The sequence below is a fragment of the Nicotiana sylvestris genome, chromosome 7 (genome assembly GCF_000393655.2).
Source record: "Nicotiana sylvestris chromosome 7, ASM39365v2, whole genome shotgun sequence".
NCBI lineage: Eukaryota > Viridiplantae > Streptophyta > Magnoliopsida > Solanales > Solanaceae > Nicotiana > Nicotiana sylvestris.
Genome location: NC_091063.1, coordinates 47,998,477 through 48,019,844, shown reverse-complemented (window position 1 = coordinate 48,019,844; position 21,368 = coordinate 47,998,477). Strand labels below are relative to the sequence as shown.

At 40.0% G+C, this 21,368-nt stretch overlaps 1 protein-coding gene across 1 annotated transcript; it reads left to right on the top strand.

Moving 5' to 3' along the window:
- The first annotated feature begins 18,441 nt into the window (after positions 1 to 18,441).
- On the top strand, positions 18,442 to 19,434 carry LOC138873092 (uncharacterized). Its single transcript, XM_070151528.1, has 2 exons — positions 18,442 to 18,715; positions 18,980 to 19,434. The coding sequence occupies exons 1-2, from the start codon at positions 18,442 to 18,444 to the stop codon at positions 19,432 to 19,434; spliced, it is 729 nt and encodes a 242-aa protein (XP_070007629.1).
- The last annotated feature ends 1,934 nt before the right edge of the window (positions 19,435 to 21,368 follow it).

Genomic DNA, 21,368 nt, shown 5'->3' with positions numbered 1-21,368 from the left:
ATGATGAAGGCATTTTATTCTGCTATCTAAACACTTTATCCTTCGTTAAACCCTTTTGAGCCTTATTGTTTTTCTTTCGTACCCCTCGTTCGGAATCAGTAGGAACAACTAGAAAACACGAGCGTGGCAGGTAAACAAAAGAAAAGAAAAAGAAAAGAGAAGAAAGAAAAGAAAACAACAAAACGACAAAAGAGAAAGGAGAAATGAGGAAAAAGAAAGAAAAGAAAAGAAAATAATAGGTAAATGAAAAAAGAGGAATTGGGAACTACGTTTGACCTGATTCCTCAAAGAGGATACGTAGGCGCCTCTCGGCTCGGTCATAGGGCGCATAATGGTCATAGTGTGCATAGTGTAACATAGTATAACAAAAATAAAAATCCCCAAGCAAGAAACTGGGGCAAGAGTTGCGCTTGTTGTAAACAAATATGATTCCGAAGGTTGTAATTTTGAACCCCAAATTGATTTGTTTTTTGAGCCTTTAATACCCTTTCTTTCTAGCCTATCCAAAAATCCACATTACGGTCCAAAGAAAGACCTTCTGATCAGTTTTCAAAGGATGCCAAGTCAGACAAATGAGAGTCTTACCGGTGAACATAACACTCTGTTCCACAATAGAAAGGACTCTAATCTCCAACAGAGAGAGTCATACCGGCAACACTCCAAATCCCCAGCCGGAAAGTGATACAAATGAGGGAGTCTTATCGGTGAAAATCTTTACGGACACCATAAGGCGAGGAAAGCTGAGAGAAAAAACAAAATGAGAGAGGCTTGATAGTGAAAACTCTTCGGGCACTACATGTCGAATAATATTGAGGTATTAGATGGGGAATCGCCAAATGAAAAGCTTGAAAGACGATTGACGGCAGAGGATAAGTCACATGTGCATGTCATGACCATTAGAGTCGGTATCTGCGCTTGATAGGTTTTTATTTATAGTTTCTTTTGTTAAAGAGTCATCTTTTTCCTTTGTCTTTTATTCTGTTCCTTTTTATCTTTCTCCTTTCATAGAAAAATTCCCCAGTAGAGTCTGTTTGGTCCGAACAAGTGAGAAGTGACTTCAAAATCTGTCATCAGCTTTCCAATTATGCAAGACCGGATCCGATTAGAACATCCAAATGGTCTAAATCAAGGAAGGACAAAGCAAGGAGAACAATGAGCATGATTTGGGAAATTCATACGAGACTAAAAGGTCGGGGAAATGCCAGTTTCCGAGCTATGCCACAAAAGAAGAGGGATATCCCCAGCAGAAAGGGATTATCCCCAGCAAATAATATCATCCCCAACAAGTTTTGGAAAGCAGAGCAGGGAAGGAGAAAGGGAAAAGCCATCCCAGTAGGAGTATCACGACCAACCACCGCGTTTTAAACTAACAAATTTTGTTTGATTTGAAACAGGTAAAGGAAATGGCATTGATGACGGAAATGCATGCCACAAGGGAGATTATCAAACTGGGGCAGAAAATTTTCCTTCCATTTAGAAAATTTTCTGGAAATCAGGTACCCATTTGGGGAAAATAAAGATAACACCAGTCTCAAGGGAAGTGGTCTTTGAACCAGTGTCGCCCCCAGCATAATAAGTTTCAATGGAGGAAGTTGTTCCCCAGCGGACAGAACAAAAGGATGAAACTTGTGCTCGGAAAAAGCAAAAGGCCAGTATCATTCCCAGCAGCCTTCCGAAGAGTGAAGCAATAGTCCTGAAGGAATCAGAATCCCCCAGCAGTATTATCCTCGACAACGTTATCCCTAACGGATAACATTTTATCCCCCAACAGGTAAGTAAATAATCCCCAGCGGTGTTATCCCCAGCAGTTACGAGGGAAGACAACACAAGTTCTTAAGGAAATGGTTCACGAATAGGAGACGCACTTCCTAAGTTTAGTTTTACCAATAGGAGACGCACTTCCTAAGTTCATTTTACCCATAGGAGACGCACTTCCTAAGTTTAGTTTTACCAATAGGAGATTCACTTCCTAAGTTTAGTTTTACCAATAGGAGACACACTTCCTAAGTTTAGTTTTACCAATAGGAGACGCACTTCCTAAGTTTAGTTTTACCAATAGGAGACGCACTTCCTAAGTTTAGTTTTACCAATAGGAGACGCACTTCCTAAGTTCATTTTATCCATAGGAGACGCACTTCCTAAGTTTAGTTTTACCAATAGGAGACGCACTTCCTAAGTTTAGTTTTACCAATAGGAGACGCACTTCCTAAGTTCATTTTACCCATAGGAGACGCACTTCCTAAGTTTAGTTTTACCAATAGGAGACGCACTTCCTAAGTTTAGTTTTACCAATAGGAGACGCACTTCCTAAGTTTAGTTTTACCAATAGGAGACGCACTTCCTAAGTTTAGTTTTACCAATAGGAGACGCACTTCCTAAGTTTAGTTTTGCCAATAGGAGACGCACTTCCTAAGTTTAGTTTTGCCCATAGGAGACACACTTCCTAAGTTTACTTTTACCCCATTAGAGACGCACTTCTTAAATTAAGATTTCATGCATAGGAGACGCACTTCCTAAATTATTTTCATTCATAGGAGACGCACTTCCTAAATTATTTTCATTCATAGGAGACGTACTTCCTAGTTCAAAATCATTAAAGTTTCACCCATAGGAGACGCACTTCCTAAGTTTAAGTTTTCCCCTATGAGACGCACTTCCTAAGTTTATTTCATGCATAGGAGATGCACTTCCTAAGTTATTTTCATTAATAGGAGACGCACTTCCTAGTTTAAAATCATTAAAATTTCACCCCTAGGAGACGCACTTCCTGAATTTATTTTACCCCTAGGAGACACACTTCCTAGTTTATTTTTACTATAGGAGACACACTTCCTAAATCAATAGTTCAGTCCTAGGAGACGCACTTCCTAAATTTAAATTCACCCATAAGAAACGTACTTCCTAGTCTGGCTTTTTCAGGTTATATTTTATTTTAGGAGACACACTTCCGGATTTGGGATTTCACCCTTAGGAGATGCACTTCCTAGCTTGATTCATTTTAAAGTTCGACCATAGGAGACGCACTTCCTAGTCTGGCTCATTGAAAGTTTTACCTGGAGGAGACGCACTTCCCAATCAAGGTCCTTCAAGTTATTCTTTCATGAGACGCCCTTCCTGAACTAAGATTTCATTCATAGGAGACGCACTTCCTAGTTTGAGTCATTGAGATTTTACCTGTAGGAGACGCACTTCCTAATCAAGGTCTTTCAAGTTATTCTTTCGGGAGACGCACTTCCAGAACTGAGATTTTATTCATAGGAGACACACTTCCTAGTTTTAGTCACTAAAGTTTTTCACCCTTAGGGAACACACTTCCTAGTCTTGACCATTTGAATTCATCTCTAGGAGACGCACTTCCTAAGTTTGGTTCATTCAGGTTTATGTTAGCAGACGCATCTTCTAGTCAGAGTTTTTCGGTTTTACCCGTAGGAGACGCACATCCTAATCTAGTCCCAGTTTACTCTCATCATTGCATCGATAGTAGAAATGGTTTACAATTTGGCTAACAACTCACCAATGTTCCTACTGCAAACTGGGGCCAAAATTTCGTTTGTTCTTTTTGGTTGCAGGAGCCCGCCTGGAGAACAGAGGAATACATCTCAGTCTTTGCATTTCAAGTGTTGAAGTTGGGAGCCCGCCCATATAACAGAGGAATACATTTCAGTATTTGCATTTCAAGCGTCGAAGTCAGGAGCCCGCCTGAAGAGAGGAATGGCGATTTATTTTCAAAGTTGTTGATGAAGTCAGGAGCCCGCCTGTAGAACGGAGGTTGTTAAATTCAAGTTGCTGTTGAAGTCAGGAGCCCGCCTGTAGAACGGAGGTCGTTAAATTCAAGTTGCGATTGAAGTCAGGAGCCCGCCTGTAGAACGAAGGTTGTTATATTTTAAAGCTGAAGAAGGATGAACTAGCGCCTACAACTAGTAAGTTTCAAGGTTCAAATCCAAAGTCTACATGAAGCACCATTCAAGATTCGAGACCAAGTTTCAGAAGACTTATAGATAGGAATCCTTGTAAGTAATAGCTGATAGGCTTAGTTAGTCTTTCTCATTTTTCACTTTTGATGTAATGACAGGACCGCGGACCGGAACCTCAACGGAATGGAACCTCGATCGGCTCTTCACCTCGGTACACTCTACCATCTCTCTCATTTCCGAACTACACATGGCCTGATTCCTTTATAACCAAGGATATGTAGGCAGCTCAGAAACCAGGGCTCGGTCACATTCCCTTCCTTTCCTTAGTGTAGTCCCTCCAAATAATGGTTGGGTCAAAAACATGTCTAGTCATTCTTTGTCGGAAAACTCTTCGTGTTTCCAGTCAAAGAGGGGCAGCTGTAGACGTGTGATTTTTGACCCTTCCCGGGAATTTTCACATTTTTAGCATGAATATTTAAATTGGGTCTAATATAGCTATTCTGACTATTTTACTTTATTTCATCGCAAAAGAAAAATTACAAAAAATATATATATAAATTTTAGCTTATGTATTTCTCATAAACTTGAAAAAATACAAAAAAAATAGTACCTTATTTTTGTACTTTATATAATTTCGAAAATTATAAAAAAATATAGTTTTATTAATGTTTTGTAGTCATTTTAAACTTAAAAAAATATAAAAATAGTACTTTATGTTTTTATCGTTGTATAATTTCGAAAATTACAAAAAAAAGTTATTAACGTTTTGTAGCCATTTTAATCTTGAAAAATACAAAAAATAGTACTTTATATTTTATCTTTATATAAAAACGAAAATGACACAAATAGTTTTATTTATGCTTTGTAGCTATTTTAATCTTGAAAAAAAATACTAAAAAAAAAAGAAATTGTTTTGTTTTAAATGTTAGTCTTATTTTGGTAGTTATTTTGCTTGCATAGGATTAATTGAATAACATCGTATTTTTATTCTCGGGTCTGGGCAAAGAATAATATTTGGGTTCAAACTACCCGTTTTTAGGCATAATTTTCGGACCTAGCCCGTAATAATCCGAGCCCACCACACATGGGGGATACGCGTGGGGAACACGGACGGAACACCACACGGGGAACCCCACCGCGCATGGGGGACACAAGTCTTGGACCCCTACACACGTGAGGTCCATGTTTTTTGAACAAGATACAAAACGCACGGATAGAACAAAAGAAGAGGAAAAAAAGATTGGTTGGGGGGATTTCTTTCCACAAGCAGAGAAAACAAAAAAAGGGAGGAGGGACCAAAAAACGTGTGAGAGGGGTGGATTTTGAAAAAGAAAAATTGGAAAGGAACCCACTGACTGTTCATCTTCTTCATCTTTGAAAAAGATGAAACACGACTGAAAACCCTCACACCATAACCATCGCCACCCCTTCGAAACTCCATCCTCGCGCACCACCACACACCTCCCTATCGTCCAGCAGCCATGGACAACCAGTGAAACCACCATTGCGGCGGCTGCTGCCCAGCTCCTCGCTTCGACCGCTGCTGCCCGCCACCAGCTCCCTAGTCGACCAGCTCCCCGCCACCAGCTCACCTTCCTATCGTGAACAACCAGTGAAATATCCATTGCTGTGGCTGCTGCCCGGCTCCCTCCATCGCGTCTAGCCCGTCGACCAAACAGTCCACCAGCCTCATCGTCCCATACTGTCATCCACCATCGAACACTACCGGAAAACCACGACCACTGCTGTTTCACCATCCCCAGTCCAGCGACGCCTCCAGCCGGCGACACACCCAGCCATACCCACGTCGCCATAACCAACCAAACGACCACCCTGTGTCGTCTCCTCTTCGGTCGAGCAACAGCCACAACCGGCGTAACACTACTTTATCGTCCACCAAACCTCCAGCTCAACCTCACGTCAGCCATCGCCCAAACAACCAACAGCCCGTCAAGGTCATCGAGAGAGAGAAGGTGAGCGTCGAGGTCGTTGACAATCTTGGTTCGAGTTTTCCGTTTCCATTGAGGTCGTCGTTTTTTTCGTCGAGGTCCGGTACGTTGAGGTCGAAAAAAGGTCCGTTTCTGTCCCTTTTTTTTATTGATCCATAGATATATTACACGATTCCGTGAATTTTGGAACCTACTATGATTCTAATGTTGGTCATTGACTGTATTTTGTTTAAGTTGGGTTTTAATGGTTGAACTATGTGTTGAAGGCTTTATTCAGCATATTTCAAAAAAAAATGAAAACATCACAAGTTTGAGGTCCAGTTTTATTCTCTCTTTGTTCTGTTCTTGCATGATTACATTTTTTAGTTGGAGTGGTACTTGAATCTTGAATGAATACATGATATTGCTTTAGTTGTAAAATTTCCATCTTTTGATTCTTTGTTTCGGGCTTTTCCTTTAGCATGCTTCTAAACTTCTGTGATTGAATGATGAAGCGTGAATTTAGGTTGTGAATGAATTATGAAACTGTTAATTCTCATGAACGAATGAGCCTTGATCATTATTTTATTTAATTATTTTTCGGTCATTATAAACACTCGTAGTTGCTTTGTGCATGTAGTTAAGCCATCATCGTGATTATTGGTACAGTCCCCGTGACATGGTTACAATGCCTAAAATTTCGGGGAGTGCATTTCATGCAACCCAACTACAATGACTTTGGAATAATAAAATCCTTATGAAGTCAAAGTGTGCCATTGTTTGAATTTTCCATGGCCCATCGCAAAAAATAGAAAATGTAGTCGTGATAAGATTATCCTTTTAAAAAATAATGAGACGAGCCTCGTCCAATAAAAAAAATACAAATTGCGGGGCCCTCAATAATTGGTCCTAATAAATACTTAGAATTTGGGATGGACTGTTTAGTGAATTTCACTGCCTTCCCCAAAGATAATAACGCGTTAGCCTCTTTAGACGCGATTTAATTAAATTACTTTCTTAAACTCGGGTGCACATTTATGTGACCCAAATCCAAATCTCAGCGGAGTCGAAATGTGTCTCTAATCACTGGTACATTGATTGTGATGTGGTTCGAGATGCATGTCCATGACGTTGCAAATTACTTTTAAAAAATAAGAATGAGATGAGCCTCGCCGAATAAAAATACAAAATTGTGGGGCCCTTAGTAAATATTTGCTTTAAAATTTCTTAGACTTCGGGATGGACCGTTTAGCAAAATTCCACGGCCCTACCCAAAGTAAATGATACGCTAGGCACTTTAGGCGCGCCTTTAATAATTTAATTTTCTTAAACTCGGGTGCACATTTATGTTACCCAAATCCAAATCTCAACGGAGTCAAAGTGTGTCGACGACCACGGGTACATTGATTGTGATGCGGTTCGAGATACATTTTCACGACGTTGCAATTCCCCGTAAAAGAATAATAATAATAATTATGAAAGCGGCAAAAACTTAAAATTTGCACATAAGTTCATATTTGTATAAAATCAGATAATCAAGCCGAATATGACAGTTGAGCGACCGTGCTAGAACTACGGAACTCGGGAATGCCTAACACCTTCTTCCGGGTTAACAGAATTCCTTACCCGGATTTCTGGTACGCAGACTGTAATATGGAGTCTTTCTTTTCCTCGATTCGGGATTAAATTGGTGACTTGGGACACCCTAAAATCTCCCAAGTGGCGACTCTGAAATAAATTAAACAAATCCCATTTCGATTGTCCTTTAACTGGAAAAACTCCTTCGTACCCTCGCGGGGGCGGAAAAAGGAGGTGTGACAGTCCCCTCCAGCCTATACCAAATAATCAAATTCCAATACCTTGGGGAACATTCAACATACGCAAAGAACAACGTACATCCAAGGATTGCTACCACATCGCCTTAGACAGCGATGACCCAACAGAAAAAAGACAAGGAAAAAAAGGCATAAAAATCAACAAGGCCGAGGTCTGCAGAAGAAGAGACCAGGGACGTCATCACGGATCCCAAAATTTTCGAAGATGCGGACTCGAATATAGAGGACCTCGACCCCGTTCAATTAGACCCCAGCGACAGTAACATAAAGGCCTACATCGGCTGCAAACTCTAAGAATTAGGTAAATTCAATCAATTCTTAATAATTAATGCAGATTTGTTTGCCTTCAGCCATGCAGATATGCCGGGCATCCCCAGGGAGATCGCCATAGACAAGTTGAAAGTCTACCTGTTCTACTTCCTAATAAGGCAGGTTAGGCATAAATTCAACCCTGTCATCAATAATGTCGTTCGGGAGTCGAAGTACCCTAAATAGATCGCCAACGTAATGTTGGTAAAAAAAATAGAAAGTGGCAATTCATGGACTTGAACAAGGCGTGTCTGAAGGATTCGTTCCCCCTACCACATATCGACCAACTCATTGACGCAATGGCAGGGCACGAGTTATTGAGTTTCTTGGACGCATACTTAAGCTACAACCAAATACTTATGGAAGAAGATGACCAGAAGAAAACCACGTTCATCACCCACCAAGGAACGTATTGTTATACGAACAAGCCGCTTGGGTTGAAGAACCGGGGGGCTACATATTAAAAGTTAGTCATGAGGATGTTCAAATATCAGCTCGGCAAGACCATGGAAGTATATATCGACGACATGCTAGTCAAGTCCATAAAGGCACAGGACCAAATCGACCGTTTAAAGGAAGCTTTCGACATACTGAGGCGGTGCGGAATGAAACTAAACATGGAGAAATGCGCGTTTGGCGTGGCCTTGGGGAAGTTCTTGGGCTATTTAGAGTCATAATGAGGGATCGAGGTCAACCCATACCAAACAAAGCTATCGAAGAGATACCGGAGCTCTTGACTACCAAGAAGCAAGTCCAAAGGTTGATTGGTCGAATTGTCGCCTTGTCGAGGTTCATCTCGCGATCGTCCGACAGATGTAATAAATTCTTCGGCGTGCTTAAAAAGGACAACGGCCTCGAGTGGACACCCGAGTGCGTACATGCTTTGGGAGAAATGAAGGCATATCTATCATCCCCACCCCTACTTTCAATGCCCAAACCCGGGGAATATCTTCTCGTCTACCTAGCTGTCTCCGAAGTAGCCGTAAGTGCAGTCCTGATTCGAGAAAGCAAAGGTACGCAATCTCCCATCTATTACTTTAGCAAAACACTAGTCGACGTCGAGATGAGGTACTCGCACATGGAAAAATTGGCGTTGGCACTAGTTATAACTTCATGAATGCTTAGACCTTATTTGTAGTGCCACCCTATCTCGATCGTTACCACCTTCCTCTTGAGAAGTATTTTGCATAAACCCGAACTATCTGAGAGGCTGTCCAAATGGGCCATCGAGCTAAGCGAGCATTATATCACGTATCAGCCGCAAACGGCGATAAATCCACAACTACTCGCAGACTTCAGTGTAAAGATAATGCCCAAAGTCGAGAAGGAAGCCATCCAAGTTTCTCTCCGAACAAAAGAGCTCTAGGTCCTATTTACCGACGGCGCATCCAATGCTTTCGAATCCAAAATGGGACTCGTGCTCGAGGTCCCTACAGGCAAAGTAATTCGCCAGTCCATAAGATGCCCAGATATGACTAATAACAAGGTTGAATATGAGTCCGTAATTGCAGCATTAAGGCTAGTGCTCAAGTACGGGGTGAAGCAGTTGAAACTCTAGTGTGATTCCCAACTCGTGGTCAACCAAGTTACAGGTATTACCAAAACAATGAATAAAGATCGCAAAAATACCTGACCGAGATCTGTAAGCTGTTGTCTAAGTTCGACGAATTCTAATTCGGCCAGATCCCGTGTGTGTAGAATGTTAAAGCTTCGCCAAATTGGCACAGCTACCAAAAGCATCATGACCGAAGATAAAAGTGTAGTCCACCTCCTCAACTCATCACTGGACCAAATTAAGGTAAGATCTAAAAGCCTGACTTGGGATTGGTGCAATCGTATTATCGCCTATTTGCAGGACGGCACACTCCCAAATAACAAAAAAGAAGCCAAGAAACTAATAATGCAAGCAACTAGATACAGTCTCCTCCATAGTGACCTTACGGCAACCCTCTAGCGAAATGCTTGGGCCCAAACCAGACCTAGCGCATCTTCGAAGAAGTCCATGAAGGCCAATGCGGTGCTCACTCCGGCAATCGGGCACTCGTCAGATGCCTCATACGGGAAGGATCCTACTTGCTCACCATGAAAAAGGATGCCTCAGAATTTGTGAAGAAATGCAAACAATGCCAAAAGTACGCTCCAATGATTCACCAAGCAGGCGAACACCTCCACTCAGTCACTTCCCCGTGGTCGTTCATCAAATGAGGAATGGACATCGCGGGTCCCTCCAATCAGGGTGAGGTAATGTACGATTCCTTTTGGTTTTAATTGACTATTTCTCTAAATGGGTGGAAGCAAGAGCGTTCGCCCATATACGGGAACAAGAGGTTAGTTGCAACAACGGACCCCAGTTCACAAGAAAGAAAATCGCCTAATTCTTCGAGAAATGGCATATTAGGAGGATACTATTGACCCTGTATAACCCAGTAGGTAACGGACAAGCAGAGTCCTCCAATAAGTCCATATTAAACATCATGAAGTAAAATCTCGAAGATGCCAAGGGACTGTGGCCAAAGATATTTCCAGAAGTATTATGGGCGTATAGAACTACCCTGAAAATGAGTCAGGAGAGATGCCCTACTCTTTGATCTATGGGACCGAAGCAGATATACCAGTCGAAGTCGAAGAACTCAGCCTAAGATACTCCTACAAAAGCGGTACTAGTAATGATAAGAGTAGAAGGCAGTAACTCGATGAACGAAGAGATATGGCGTACATAAGGATGGTCACCCAAAAGCAGCAAACAGAACGTTATTATAACAAGAAATCAAAGGTCCGGCTGCTCAAAGTCGGGGACTACATACTCAAAGCCAAAACTCAAGCGAGCAAAAACGCACGAGAAGGTAAGCTGGGAACAAACTAGGACGGTCTGTACAAAATCATAGCCAAAGAAAACAACGGTTCATTCCAGTTAGAGATAATGGAAGGAAAGCAATTACCAAACAATTGGAACATCAGCCACCTCAAATACTTCAACATCTAAGGGAAGAAGTGCCCCCCAATTCGTACTCTTTTTCTCTCACTTGAGTTTTTCCCTAATAGGATTTTCTCAAGGAGGTTTTTAACGAGGCGGCAAAAGGAACACTTTGAGTCCAAGTATGAAAGGGAGGGACTGTTTTTTTCTCTTTCATTGCCCAACTCCTCAATACTCTCCAAGTCAAATAATGAAGGGACTAGGTAGACTGGGACTGGGACTGAAACACCAGCCAATGCCCAAAATCTGTAAATCTCCCCAATCATGTAACCAAAAGCAACAGCGTCAAAGTAATAAGAAACTTACATTTCTCGGAGCTCTTTTCGCGTCAAGGTTAAGTTCAACCCAGTTTGAAGAACACATATCGGCCCTCGGGCGGATTTTAATAGAAGGCCAGGTTCGACCCAGTTCGAACAACACCTATCGGTCCTCGACCGCAACTTAATAAAATATCAAGTACAACCTTGGTCAAAAAAAACCCACTAGCCCTCGGTTGCAATTTAAAGGGGTGAAAATTCGACCAAGTCCAAATAATACCAATCGGCCCTCGCCGCATTTCGACAAACTTTGACATATACAAGGAAAACGACAAAAGTATGGAGCAAAACACGCAAAGTGTAGAAACAAATCACAGCAAATAAAAAAGGTGCAGATGAAAGCAAAACCAACTCGAGTATATGCGTCATTATGATGCATGATGTCATGACGTCATCCTAACCATTGGACAGGGTAACTTCAGGAAATCACCCACGAAATTCAAAGGATTTGAAATGTGCGGCTCACAGAGGGCCACGTCGCCTGCTCACTGCCACAACCACGACCCGTATGGTCCGCTTGATTAGCTCGACTTCCAACAACATAATCCGCTCATCGAACTCGCTCGCGAAGTCGACCTCAATAAGCGGAGGGACTAATTGTATGGGTCAAAACTCATCCCTAAAAAGCTTAAGTCATGATTAGCAGAACATTCATAGGCCGCCATGTGTTGAAGCGGTTCAATGAACAATGAAGGCTGTGGTCGAAGAGTCAGCAAGAATTAAGGTCGAGGAGTCATCAAAGATCGAGGTCGAAGTCGAACACCCTTGACAGAGTTGTAACAGCTAGTTTCAAGATAGGACATTAAAGGAAATATTCTAGTGGATATTATCTGCATTTGTACTATTAGGGTTTTTAGGAACATGTTTCGTATAAATAGAAAGAGGCACTAGGTATGGGCATCGGTCGGTTCGGTTAGGTTGTAAATATTATCGGTTTAGCGTATTGATTATCGGATTACAAATATGGTAAACCGATAACCGAATCAATAAGATATCGGTTATCAGTTAACCGGTTATCGACCATTATCGGTTCGGTTATCAGTTTACTCAATAAGATAACTCAATCTAGAGTTAAGCAAAAAAGAGAAGACAATTAACATATAGTATACTAATTTCTGCGTTCTGGCCACAACTAATATTTGAAGCTTCATTTTGACAAATTGAAAAAATTTGACAACATTTGCTTCTGCTTCTATACAGTACATCTGCAACTCTTTAACTCTTCTTATTAAATACCTCAATGCCAGTGGGCACAGAGTAGATGAAGAAATAAAATCTAATAAAAAGACCAAGCAAGAATCCAATTCCAAAGCCATGAATTCCCAAGAGACTGCTCAGGAATCCCATTTCATTATAATACCCTTCCAAGTTCCAAGAACATCACTTAATTAATTCTTGCTGCAAAAGCAAATTCAAAATACATCAAGAAATTGGAAAATAAAACATTTACATAACAAAAGAAAAGTGGGAATAGAAGTACTCAAGAATGGGATGGTATCGATAGAATCAAAGAAGGAAGATAGAGTACTTTGCAGCATGTGATGAAGTTCAAATGGAGGCAGAGACTGACTTATATGAAAAGCAAAAAGACAAAATGCCATTCAAGTATTTGCACCAAAAAATAATGCACTCTCTGTTGCTAAATCTGAACTGCAGAATTTGGTGTCAAAGCTGCTCAAGCATATAGCAAAAGCCTAAACTGCAGACAGTGGACTTTTTACTAGTCAAGCTCAATAACTGAGATCACAAAAGAAAGTAAAAGCTAGGTAGTACAATAGCAGTTAACAGGAACATAAATAACAATTTTTTGATTTCCTGCCAAACTATAATCAAGAGCAACAAGAGTACCAGTAATTCAACAGGTTTCCAAACACAACTGAAATAGTACTAATTCTTCAACAACAGTTGTCCAAATACATTAATAATAATACAAAGTAGTAGCAATTTTACCTTAAGATTAACAAGTCGAAATATAATACTAATAGTTCAAATTCAAGTTAACAAGATAACAACTACTGATCCTTATAGCCTTCACCAAATTGCGCTCCAAACAACGCTCAACATGCCTCATTAAGAACTTAGTACCAGTTTGTCGTGCATTGTAACATAAAACAAGATGACAATGACTACATCTTACTTTCCACCATCCATCATCACCTTCTTCAATTCTTTCATAGTGACTCCAAGCATGTGAGATAGCTTTGAGACCACAAAGTTGAGGCATGGTTAAAACATCAAAAGAAAAAATATTAAATCAAATAAATTCTTACCAATGCATACTATGTATCATATAAGTTGAATAATTAACTTACCAAATTTTTAACTTACAACTATCTAAGATTCTACACATCATCATTGCAAGGTTCGTTTCCAAGTTTGGAAAAATCTATAAGAATATATATTAAAAAGACAAACAACAAAAATATTAAATAAACTATTGACAAAAATAATATACAATCAAACAAATTAAAATATTGCTACCTTGTTCTAGCTGCTCGAGAACATCTAAATCTTCCTCAACACTTACAGGTAATGGCTAACTCCGAAGCCAATCTTGAAGGCACACTAGAACTTCCACCAATTTAGGAGTCAATGAACTCCTAAATGAATCAAGAATAGGCCCTCTAGTGCTAAATGCACATTTATATGCAACCCTTGAAATAGGAATAGATAACACATCCCGAGTCATCTCAGCAAGAGGCCCCATGAATCTAGGTGAGTTTACTTTCCACCAAAGAAATATATTAGAGTCCGCTATTTCATTTTCAACTTCTTCTGTAAGATATTTTTCCAATTTTGATTTAGGATCTGAACCTCCAATCCCAGCTTTATGTCTTTTTAATTCTTCAAAGAAAGAACCAAAAGCTCCTCTGCTTTGGATACTAATAGTATTCGCTAAAAGCGATGAAGTAGAAGTTTTCATTGTGTCCAATGAAGAGTTAGATAAACATGAAGAAGGACGCCAACCTTTATCTTTTGAATGAGACTTTACATACTCATCAAACAATGAAGTCATGTATGTATACACTTCCTTCACGATAATTGGCCCTTTTTCTTCAAACATCTTTACAAGTGCAAAACTAACATAATCAAACTTGTACTGAGGATCCAAAACACATGAAATAAAAATCAAATCTTGTTCATTTTTTCTAGATCACCCCAATACTTATCAAATTTCTCCTTCACTTCATTGCCATTGAACCCAAAAGAACATCTTCATTTAATATCAATTGTTTCAAGTAAACAACAACTTCACAAATTTCAAGAAAATGATGATTTGATGTAACATAAAGTGAACCAAATACCTTTAAAGTAAGCTTATAAAATATTTCAAGAAATTTTTTTAATTTCTTTACATCCTCCCAATCACTACTCAAAAGTGTACATGCAGGACTTTCATCCATAATATCAACAAACTCAAGATGATGTGACAAGTCAATATCATGATCAGCATATTCTAAAATTGCACTCTCATATTCAATAGCCCTGTTCAAAATCAAGTATGTAGAATTTTACCTTGTAGAAACATCCAAACATAAACATTTCCTAATTAGATTTCATTCATCAGAACATTCCTGAAACTTTTTCAACCTAGCAGGAGACTACCTGATATATCTCATTGCTTGCCTATACATTTAATAGACACAGTTGATTCTTTTATACCATTCTGAACAACAAAATTCATAATATGAGCTACACACATCACGTGAAAGTGCTTACCATTCATGGAATTGGTCTCCCATCTAGTTAACTTCTTATAAAGCTCCTTCACCGTCACATATTTGAACTAGCATTATCAACTGTGACAGTGAAAATATTTTGTAACCTCCACTCTTTCAAACAATTAACAATACTATTTGCCATATCTTTACCCCTATGACTAGAAATTGGGCAAAAGTTGATAATTCTTTTATGCATTTTTCATTCATTATCAATCCATTGAACAGTAATATACATATAATTTATTCGTTGTAAGGAAGTCCAAGTATCAGTGGTAAGGCAAACTCTCTGATCTTTAAAAAGTTTTACCAACTTAAATTTTTCCTCATTGAAAAGATCAAAACAGTCCCGAGTCACAGTTCCACGTGAAGAAATTCAAAAAAAAAAGGTTGTGCAGCTTTCATAAAATTCATAAAACCTTCCTTTTCAACAAAGCTGAAAGAAAGTTCATCAATGATCACCATACGACACAAAGCCTTCCTACATTGTTCTTGATCAAATTTCCAAGGAACAACATCTACATCACCCTTATTACCCCCTGGAACAGGTTGAAAGGCTAATTTTGTTGACTTGTTACAACATCTAAAGGCATTTTTTTACAATTGGCCATATGCGTAAGAAGTAATTTCGTACCATTATCTTTTCTGCCAGCAAAATATTCTCTTTTGCAATGTTTACTGTTACATCTCACATTTTCGTATGTTAAAAGTTTCGTCTTCAGTTAATTGACGTAGACTCGGGGATGAGATTATCTTGAGATTAACGTATTATGCTATTTATAACAAGCGATAAGTAAGTGCCATGAAGGGTAAAGGGTACATGAACTAAAAAACGAGTTTCATTGAAGGTTGTTGATTAGGGATAAAACACGGTCCGAGCTATAATACCCGATATTTATGGACTAGTACCATACAAGGTACCATATGACCGTGATAATATGATGTATAAGGTATATTAAAAATGAGTAGTATTTTTAGGTAATTGGATATAATTCTTAATTATGTGGGTAATTAATTAATTACCGGGTAACGGAATATTACCTAATTACCTAAAATAAGTGGATAAAGATTAATAATGTTCACCCCATCCCTCCAAAAATGTGGCAGCGAACCACTTTCCAAACAATGACTCTTAGTCATTTTTGGATTAGGTGGCAACAAAATGGATAATTAAAGACATAACACTTCTTGAAAATGTGACCAACACTACAATTCATAGGAAGCTTTGCACTTTAGCAACTAAATTACTTAGAATATTTTTACAAATTCCTTCGTAACAGAACGTTAAGAACTTTTACAATTCAAGTTCCTACAAGACATTAGCATTCTTGCAATCCAAAATGTTAGCCATTAAGTAAGTACTACAACCAGACGTGAAGAAAGATTTCTTCATTTCTAATGCTACAAGTAATTTTTTCAACCAACAAGATTTCCCAGCATAGTAGCAACGTATAATTCTGCAATTCTAAAGGAGTACGGTGCAACCTTTTCCAAGAATATCACATGGATTTTTCCTTACTCTAGGTATGTTAAGGCTATCCCTTCTTTCTTTTTGGCATGATCAAAATAATACAAATGAAACTAGCAAAATACGCAACTTTCATAAATGACTCTATTTATAGAAATACTAGGGATGTCTATATTCTTGATTTCCCATGTGAATTATTATTGTATCTTCTGTTCATGGGTCTCAGAAAAATACATATTTGATAAAGTTTACCCGAAAGGTATATTGATTCTTATGGCATTGCGAGAAAATCTTATAAACATATTTTTTATACATTGCATTCATTTATACTAATCCATGACCAGATGGCGTTATATATACGTATATATGTATATATATATATATATATATATATAGGATATGGGAAAAGGTTACGACGTTATATACGCACCACCACCTGATCAGTTGGTATATGTTGATTATGTTGCCCACAGTGGTCGAGACGATATGATGGGATGCCCTCAGAGGCTTGATGATATTATGTACACCTATACCTATGCATGATATGACATTTATAAGCGCGTGCATGTCATAATAAATATTTCAAAATTTACAAAGTTATTCAGACTTACAAATGGACTCCTTTATTCCATGTTTCATCTATGTCTTTTATGTACTGATTTTCATGCCTTACATACTCAGTACATTATTTGTACTGACACCCTATTTCCTGGTGCCTGCGTTTCATGCCCGCAGGTGCAGGTAGGCAAGTCGACGGTCCCCTTTTTAGGATCCTTGATCAGTGAGAGTTGGCGTGCTCCACTCGATCCGGAGCTGCTTTTGATTTTGGTACGATATGCTTGTATATATAGATATGGGTACAACGTGGATCAGTCCCGTATTTGTACAGTTGTATTTCTATTAGAGGTCTCTAGACAGTGATGTATAGTTAGATAGTTTGCAGCCTTGTCGGCTTCCAGTTTTTGGGTATATAGTTGTCTATAGTAGCCTTGCCGGCTTGCCCCACTGTATTTCTGCATGTATATATACATATGTCTTTCAGACAGGTTTCCCTCGCATATTTTATTCATGTTTATATCTTAAACGCATGTTTAAGGGTGTTCGACAAGTAGGACTCTGGCACCCGTCGCAGCCCATCGATTTGGGTCGTGACAAAAGTGGTATCAGAGCAGTTTTATCCTAGGGTTGTCTACAGACCGTGTCTAGTAGAGTCTTGTTTATGGGTGTATTGTGCACCACACTTATAGGCAATAGGCAGGACATATAGGATGTTATCCTCTCTTCTTATCTTAGATCGTGCAATATAAAAATTCATGTTCCTAACGATATGTTATATTTTCAGTGATACCTCCAAAGACTACAGCCGCCCAGAAGGGAAAGTCCGTGGCTGGCAAGACTACTAGTCAGGCGCCATGAGTTACCAGGGCTCATGGAGAGTCTCATAGTGAGATTCCATCTCAGACTTCACATACCTCGCCCTTTCCAAAAGAGTTCCGAGAGGCACCAGCTCCAGCGCCCGCCCCTGTACGTCTAGCTGCTCAGCCAGATGCACCGGGTTAGAAGATGAGAGATGCTATGCAGTTATTAACTCGATTAGTAGCCGCGCAGGCTCGGCGTCAGGATGTAGATATTGGTCATGCAGATAGGTCCGTCAGTGCGAGGGTTCGTGACTTCACTAATTTAGATCCTCTGGTATTCACTAGGGTAGATCTAAACGAGGACCCTCAGGTATTTATTGATAGAATGAAGAGGACGTTAAGGGTAATGAAGGCCAGTGCGACTGAGTCAGTTGAGTTAGCTTCTTATAGGCTCCGAGATGTTGTAGTTAATTAGTACGAGTGTTGGGAATTGTCCAGAGGTGAGGATGCCCTTCCAGTAGTATGGTAGGAGTTTACAGAAGCTTTTCTTTGCCATTATCTACCACCAGAGCTTAGACGGGCCAGAGTTGATAGGTTTTTGACCCTTCGGCAAGGTAACATGAGTGTTCGAGAGTACAGTCTTCAGTTTGATTTGTTGGCTAGGTATGCTCCCACTATTGTATCTAAGATGGAGGATCGGGTTCACCAGTTCATGATGGGATTAGAGCCGCACTTGCTTAATGATTGTATGTCAGTCTCACTTCAGCTAGACATGGATATTTCTCGTATGCAGGCAGATACTCAGGGTATAGAGGAACGTAAGCAGAAACAGAGGGCCGATCGTGAGCATGATAGGGCCCAGAATAAGAGAGCGAGGTCTTCGGGTTCTTTTGGTGAGTTTCGAGGTGGTCAGAGGCAACAGTACTCGAGGTATCTAGCCTAGCCATCAGCTAGTGCGCCCCCTTACCTTGGCGGTAATAGATTTGATTGTTTCACATATTCAGGGTCTAGTCAAAATTTCAAGGCCTTAGGTTCTCAGTATAGGGGTGAGTGAAGTCAGATGAGGCCTCCCTTTCCACGATGTGCTCAATGGGGTAAGCAGCATGCCGGGCAGTTCCGTATGGGGTTGGGTGATTGTTATACTTGTGGTTATCCAGGCCACATTATGAGGGATTGTCCAACGAGAGGTGATGCAAGCATAGCTCAGCCAGCAGGATCTGTAGCTGGTTCGTTACCATCAGTATGCCCCCCTGGGCAAGGTCCACAAGCACCAATAAGTCGTGGTAGAGGCAGAGCATCTAGCTCGAGCAATCCTCAGAACCGCATTTATGCATTGGCAGGACGACAGGATCAGGAGTCATCACCTGATGTTGTTATAGGTATATTATCAGTCTCCTCATATGATGTATATGCACTAATTGATCCAAGTTCCGCCTTATTATATGTTACTCTGTTGGTTGCTAGTGAGTTTGGAATAAAACCTAAATTGGTTAAACCTTTTGAGGTGTCTACACCTGTTGGGGACTCAGTGATAGCTAAGCGAGTATATAGGGGTTGTATAATAGCAATTCATGGTCGATCTACCATAGCAGATCTAATCGAGTTGATATAGTAGAATTTGATGTTATAATGTGTATGGATTGGTTGGCTTCTTGTCATGCTAACGTTCATTGTAGAGCAATGATAGTCTGGTTTCATTCTCCAGGGGAGCCTATTTTGGAGTGGAAAGGTAATACGGCGTCGCTGAGAGGTAGATTTATTTCCTATCTCAAGGCAAGGAAGATGATCAGTAAGGGCTGTATTTATCACTTAGTTCGGATTCAAGATATGGAAGTAGAGTCACCAACCATTTAGTCCATCCCTGTGGTTATTGAGTTTCTCGATGATTTTTCTCGATGAGCTTCCGGGTCTTCCGCCAGAGCGAGAAATTGAGTTTATTATTGACCTTCTACCAGATACTCATCCAATATCTATTCCTCCCTATAGAATGGCCCGCAAAGTTGAAAGAGTTATAGGAACAACTAAAAGACTTGCTTGAAAAAGGCTTTATCAGACCTAGTACATCACCGTGGGGAGCACCTGTGTGTTATTTGTGAGGAAGAAAGATGGTTCCTTATGGATGTGTATTGATTATAGACAGTTTAATAAGGTGACGATCAAGAACAAGTACCCACTCCCGAGGATTGATGATTTATTTGATCAGTTGAAAGGCGCCAAGTACTTTTCAAAGATAGACTTGAGGTCCGGGTACCATCAGGTAAGGGTTAAGGAGGAAGATATTCCGAAGACAACATTCAGGACCAGATACAGGCACTTTGAGTTTCGTGTTATGTCGTTTGGTTTGACCAATGCCCCAGCAGTATTCATGGATTTGATGAATCATGTGTTCAGGCCCTTTTTGGATCTATTCGTAATTGTATTTATCGATGATATATTGGTGTATTCTCGATCAGAGGCGGAGCATGCATATCACTTGCATACTGCGCTTATAGTTCTATAAAAAGAAAAATTATATGCAAAATTCTCTGAATGTGAATTAAGGTTGAACTCTGTAGCTTTCCTTAGGCATATCATTTCGGGTGAAGGTATCTGGGTGGATACACAAAAGATTGAGGCAGTAAAGACTTGGCCTAAACCCACAACACCGACGGAGGTTCGTAGCTTTCTTAGTTTGGCAGGTTATTATAGGAGATTTGTAGAGGGATTTTCTTCCCTTTTAGCACCTTTAACAAAGTTGACTCAGAAGAGAGAAAAGTTTCAATGGACTGACGCTTGCGAACGGAGTTTCCAGGCATTGAGGACAGATTAACTTCAGCACCGGTTCTAACGCTCCCAGAAGATACCGATGGTTATGTTATCTATTGTGATGCTTCAGGCATTAGATTGGGTTGTGTGTTGATGCAGCATGGTAAGGTTGTAGCTTATGCTTCCAGATAATTAAAAAAGCACGAGAAGAACTACTAGACCCATGATTTAGAGTTAGCCGCATTCATGCATTAAAGATGTGGAGGCAATACTTGTATGGTATTCATGTTGATATCTATATAGATCATAAGAGCCTCCAGTATGTCTTCAAGCAAAAGGAATTGAATTTACGTCAAAGGAGATGGTTGGAGCTACTTAAAGACTATGATGTTAATATTTTATACCATCCGGGGAAGGCGAATATGGTAGTCGATGCCCTCAGCCGTAGATCTATGGGTAGCTTGTCATATTTATAGCCAGAAAAGAGGGGAATAGCCCATGAAATTCATCAGCTAGCTAGTCTTGGAGTTCGGTTACTGGACTCAGGTGATATTGGAATTACTATTCAGGATACGACAACATCCTCGTTAGTAATTGAAGTGAAGAAACGCCAGTATGAGCTTAGGATCCTATGTTAGTTCATTATAGATACCACCCCTCAGAAGAAGACACCGTTTAAGATTACAGAAGATGGGGTCCTCAGATATCGAGGATGATTATGTGTTCCAGATGTAGCAGGGCTGCGAGACAGGATTATGTCAGAGGCACATTATTCGTGGTACTCCATTCACCCTGTGTCAA

What these genes read in the sequence shown, in the direction of transcription:
- LOC138873092 (XM_070151528.1), top strand. Translation starts at nt 18,442, where the DNA reads ATGAGTGTTCGAGAGTACAGTCTTCAGTTTGATTTGTTGGCTAGGTAT. An exon ending in GAGGTCTTCGGGTTCTTTTG is followed by an intron (nt 18,716 to 18,979) that starts GTGAGTTTCGAG and finishes GTGGTTATCCAG; the next exon opens with GCCACATTATGAGGGATTGT.